General features: G+C 37.9%; 1 protein-coding gene across 3 annotated transcripts in view; it reads right to left on the minus strand.

Annotated features, from left to right (window-relative positions):
- The window catches only part of LOC124785711 (RNA-binding protein 4.1-like), an 85,751-nt gene extending 81,753 nt beyond the window's left edge, over positions 1–3,998 (minus strand). For all 3 annotated transcript variants that reach the window (XM_047254203.1, XM_047254204.1, XM_047254205.1), the window contains exons 1-2: positions 3,871–3,998; positions 412–437 (exon numbers count right to left, since the gene is read on the minus strand). In XM_047254203.1, the coding sequence (XP_047110159.1) occupies positions 412–437; positions 3,871–3,877 (33 nt within the window). In that variant the 5' untranslated portion in view covers positions 3,878–3,998. The remainder of the gene's footprint in view (positions 1–411; positions 438–3,870) is intronic.
- Positions 3,999–6,000: the final 2,002 nt, after the last annotated feature.

The following is a 6,000-nucleotide window of genomic DNA, read 5'->3' on the forward strand; positions in this document are numbered from 1 at the left end:
TACCTACCAACATCACCAGCCATGACAAATCACAACAAGTGGAATAAAAGTCACTAAATAATTTCCTGCAATCATATACATTGGTAGTATTACTTACAGCATTTACAAAAGAGCACTCACAACACCACTGAACAGTCATTGGCTGTCTGAGAATGTGTGAATTAGGTGTGTAGAATTAGCCTAAACTCTACCACCATTGCTTGTGCCTACGACTATTCTTATTTTTGGAACTGACAACCAATGCTACATAAAAAGAAGTATTCATATAGCAAGTTCTGTCATTTATTATTAATTGCAAGTCATGACTGGATCAACACATCAGGATTACATTAAACCAAAACAACAATGGAACTACAAAACTGATGTACTTCTTAGAAGTACAGTGTGTTCATTATTTATATCAGGACTTACCGGAGGTGTGCTGGAAGTCCTGATATCTGTAACAAGAAATTTATTTTTTAAGTACTATGTAAATCAAACCATGGCATTCTCACACACAAAACAGTTCTTATTACAACTATAGCTACAGCTGTTGCTCAAACATAAATGGTATATGCAGTTTAACTTGACATTGCAAAAATAGGGTGCTGGGGCCAGCAGAATCCCTTACAGCCAGTCTCATCTCCCACACAGTGTGAGGTTAGACTGTGTTTATAGTACTTTTACACATATGGGCATCCACCGATAACACAAACTCAGTTAAAAATAATAATACATGCTGGTTTGTTAAGCTGGCATCAAGTTAAAAGTAGCCAATGAGAGAATGGTGAGGTAGCCAATGATTAGATCTGTAACACACGACTTTTATGCAATGAAAATTTCCCACATATCTGTAAAAGTGGTATGCATTCTCTCTGAGCGTTATCATAATATTCCAGGGTAACCTAATAACTTAACTGAATTCTATCATAAACTTCCATGAGACCATGCAGAAGGCACTGCCAATGTAATTGCCAAGTGACAAATGTACACTACACCTAAGTGTTACAACTACGATAATTCAGACTTTTTGCCACAACTGAAGATTCAGAAGGCTTCATAAAGTATTCTTTGCGTCAGAACTTTGAATGTTTAACGATTCCAATTTCCATAGTATTTGCTGTAGGTCAATGAAAATGTCAGATCCCAATTTTCAGGGTTTTTGCTGTAGGTTTTGGCATCGTCAGCTGTGATTGACCTATATACGCCAAGGGAAGTTTTTTAGTTCATCATTTTGTGTGTTTTGGGATCTTGGTGTGTGTTTTTACTGTTATATTTAACTTATCCCCACCCTAAAACCTCCAATTTCCCACAGTCATCCTGTTAGTTTGATTGTATTTTTGGCGGGAGATGTTATTGTCCAATTTATACATATTTTCGTATTTGTTGCCGCTTGTATGTAGGGACATAATAGGCGCCATATTGGAGGTGCTTAGTATAAGCCATTTCTGCCATACTGATGTCATGGATCAAAGGAACGGGTGGAATTTGACACTCCTGTAATCCCCAACAGATTTATATTAAAATTTACTTTATTTCTATGATTAAACATATTTTATGTTAGCTTTACATCCCATCCTAATTAAAATCAATGGCTGCTGCAGCCCAATGTAGCATCTTTGTTATTGGAAGATGCTTTGAGGTATGTAATTTGGCCAGCTTCCAGCTTCAGTACAGGTTTAACACTGCAACTACTCTTTCTTTTTTTTTTTTTTTTTTTTTTTTTTTTTTTTTTTTTTTTTTTTTTTTTTTTTTTTTTTTTTAAAAAAAGTAGATCCTACAATGGATGAGTGTGGACATCAAAGAGAAACACATGCAAATAACCTAACAACAAACTATTAGTTTTCACTATCGGTTTCAAACACACAGATCAGATCAGCAGCTATAAAATGCAAGGCCAGCATATTTAACACAAATAATATTAAGATGTCAGTGAAATATAGCCCATGGAGTTCTATTCCTCAACTAATAAAATATACATCACCGCAAAACTGATAGTCATAAGGCACCAATCAGAACAGAGTTAATACATGTCGTTTAAGATCAATAAATGCATACATTCTATATGAGAAAAATCAGATACATCTAAGGGGTGGTGAGGGAAGTAGAGCATTAGAAAATATGAAACAATCATGAACACGAACTTTCACAACGGAAAGGTGTCACGAAATATATCAGACTACACAATAAGTCAGCCATACCATTTGAAGAGGATGGCAGGAGACAAAATATTTGAGAGATTAAAGGCAGGGAAACTGTGTTCTGATAAAGATAGAAGAAAATTATATAAAAAGGTCATGGAGGTAGTTAAAAAGGAAAAACTAAAATCAAATCACTACTGTAACAGTACTAACGATATCTGACTTCGGTCTTCATATAAAATCCAGTTCACTTAGTAGTTTCTTTGTTGGTAGCTCCTTTGTAATCCTGTACTACAACAGTATTACCTGTGGCCATTAAACTGGCTAGTGTGCGATATTGTCAACGACACTGAAATAGCAAAAGAATTGCCTACTATACAGTGTACACTACCTAATGCAATAACAAAGAATCATATTTACTGACTCATTGCTAATTTTAGGTGTGCATTTTCTCCATTGGTTATGTTTGTTCAGTTGCTTTTTCTCTTTTAAGTTATGTCGATAGAAAATGTTCTACCTCATTACCTTCCTGTACATAATTTCCAAAGCACATCATTGTCGTTTGTCAGTGTTTAAAATAGGGTCCACCTTGTGTACTATATTGCATCACTCACTGAAAATGTGTTTGACGACTAATCCATCAGCATATACATATTACTGTTCATGGATAAGCTAACTAACTGTTAATGCCCTACCTGCAAATGATGCAAATTAACTTACACAAAGAATTTAATCAATGAATTGTTTTAAACTGAATTTACATGTAAAATTCAACAGTCAAAATTTCACAGTATCTACTGAAGCATTCCAAGCAGTAGTAGGTAAAATGGTGTGACGATATCCTACGGGTGTAGTTAGGAGTGGATATTAAATAAACAGCTAAATCAGATTTATAAACTTTGCTATTAGTTCTCTTTTTATTACGGCTTACTTAGTAGCCCAACATCAATTTAAAAAATTCCCCATGTGCATCTCAAACGTTACTTAAAAATCTAATTAACACTACCTTAGCGAACAACACACAAGTTAGTCACTACACAATTCCAATAGGCACCTCCATAAAGAAAGGCCTATGATTTTAGATTTGGATCAGGAATGTAGTTAATCACCACAACTGAGTCCAAATGACGGAGAGAATATAGGAGAAATAAGTTAGACAGTACGTACAACAGGCATTATCTCTCCTCCCCCTCCCCAAAAAAATCCACCAGAAGCAAAAGCGGGAAAGCTATATTCAATTTTACATTTCAGTTGCGCTTCGTCGCAATCGCATTAAAACAGACTACTACTATTCCTCCCGCCATCCCCAACCCCTTTGTTTCACGAGGATTCAAAGTAGAGTAGGCCACACTAAAAGAATAAAAACATCTGATGCAACGGAAATTCATTCTTTGTCATACTACAATAGTGAACATCCACGAATACACGTAACCAAATTTTCTCCTGCATTTAGTTTCAAACATGGCTTCCTAGTTTAGGTCGCCTAGCAATTACCAAATTCCCTGTTCACACCCACACAGCAGTAACACTGAGGAAGTAGAAGGCTGCCTCAACTCCGGTCTATAATGAAAACGTCCATACAGCTCTGGAAAGAGGTATGTATTACGGGTCGGCAAACGGACTTTCATAAGTAATGATCTTTTATCGGGGAAGAACAACGCCTTGACGCCGCATCAACTTTCCTGTCTTCTCAAAAACTATTCCGTACATAAACGTGTGTAAAGAAAAAAATGATACACTGTGTTATTACCTGTCATACTTGTAATAAAACTTCGAACCCCTTTCCAAATTCACACAAAAACCCACTTGCCAAAGCAACACAAATGGCGTCAGCGTCTCTCGTCGTAACAGTAGAGAGGAAAACCAATCAAAAGGATGCACAACGTAGATCAGTGATTATCTTTGGTCCGTTTGCGCAGTTGCCAGAAAGCGCCAGACAACAGGCTGTACTGCGCATGCGCAGCTAAGATGACGTAGGCAGCCCGTGCTTGGTGCTTGCTCTGGTCATACGCTTTTCGTCGTATTTCTGGTGGGGCATCACGTGACCATGTGTAGCCGTGCCGCCCGTGCGGCATGTTGTTGAGAGGACGTACTGAGTTGTTACAGCAATTGTTTTATCATATCCCACACAGATAAAGGATGCGAATAAGGCAGCAGTTCTTGGCAAAATATCATTTCAAAATTAGACTACACAGCTCGAAGTACCATAAGGGGTGACTTTGACAGATATTTTTTTTTTTTTTTTAATTCGTACTCTGCAATATTGTTATGTAGCATTTCCAACAGGTTTACATCTACACAGCACTGCAAAATGCTACTAGGATGGAATACAAATTACTTGCAATCAAAAAAGAGACAGTTTCTTGTGTAGCTTACACCGGAATAAAGAACAATAAATTTCATGACTATTTCAAAATGTGAAAAAATTAACATGGTTGTCTGTGAGGCAAAGAAACTGTACAACTGACGGTTTATATTCTACTCTAGGAATAAATATGAAGCCATGTGGGGAGTTAAAACGATAAAACATTGCAAGCTGCCAGTCTAAAATTTAGCATAGAATGGCATTCTATAAATTTAAGACGTAAACTCAAATTAAGAAATAACTTCAGGCCCAGAGAAAGTACTAGACAAGTGCCTTGTGATCGAAAAACACTTTCACAGAAGGCAGATCTATAAAATTCTGCTACAGCTGTCATTATATTTGAAACAAAATATTTACTTCAAAACTACTGACCAACTTTGCCTACTTAGCTTCAAGTCAATGTTTACTTATGTTCATACGTATACAGCATTAAGAGATCTTACAGTGTCATTAATGGAACAGGCCATGAGAGACTACTCCAGCCAGCATCGGAATTTCATAAACCATACTAAAATGCTTCATTCCGCTCTAATTGCACATTTATATGTCCAGATGGACTCTGAAGTACCCGATATTCAGCTTTTTATGTGGTTCTCGTGATACCAATTTTCTTGGAGGTCCAGTACTCTATTCTCATGCTTGGTTCTTTATTATGGTATAACGTCATTCGTCCCAGAAAATGAAAATTTGCACTTTAAATTGAACGAGGTTGAAAGTAGCCAATAGCGCGGAATGAAACACTTCGTTTCAAATAAACTATAAACTAACTGCCTCAGCGAAAAAAAAAAAAAACTGAAGCCTATTTCTCTATAAAACGGACAGAAATTGCTTCATTAAGATATTAATGGTTGATTGCTAATAACGTGGAAACAATATAAAATCAGAAAATTGAAAGTACTAACTTATTTAGGTCTTTCATGGTTATGAGAATGTATATTAATTCACTTGATGGCTCCTGGCAACAGAAATCTGTTTTGTTTTCATTTGACGTGGTAGCTGTAAACGAAGACACGAAACATATACACGGTCACGGGTCACGTGGGGAAGGACCCCCCACTATAACTCAGCTTGCTCTGCGCATGCGCGAATCTGGCAGCTTGGGCGCGCCAGGAAAATTTTTCCGGGTAGCTTCTGGCTACTTGCTGCTACTGCTCATACACCAAATAGCCACGCTCCAAGTAGCCAGAAACGGGAGGAAGGCACTGCTCATACGTGAATTCAGCTCTGCGCATGCGCACGAGCCCGCTGGCAACTGCTCAGCGCTGAATCCGCATATGAGCAGTGCCGTCTCCCTCTTCTGGCAGACTGGCTGCTTAAAAGTGTGGCTGTTCGCCGCACGAGCAGTAACAGCAAATAGTCAGGTGCCATCCGGAAACATTTTTCTGGCGCGCCCAAGCTGCAAGATTCGCGCATGCGCAGAGCAATCTGAGTTGTATTGGGGGAGGGGTCATTCACCACGTACACTCTTCGTTTAGAGCTCCCACGTCAAATGAAAACAAAACAGACCTCTGTGAC

The sequence above is a fragment of the Schistocerca piceifrons genome, chromosome 1, assembly GCF_021461385.2.
Source record: "Schistocerca piceifrons isolate TAMUIC-IGC-003096 chromosome 1, iqSchPice1.1, whole genome shotgun sequence".
In the NCBI taxonomy this organism is placed as follows: Eukaryota; Metazoa; Arthropoda; class Insecta; order Orthoptera; family Acrididae; genus Schistocerca; species Schistocerca piceifrons.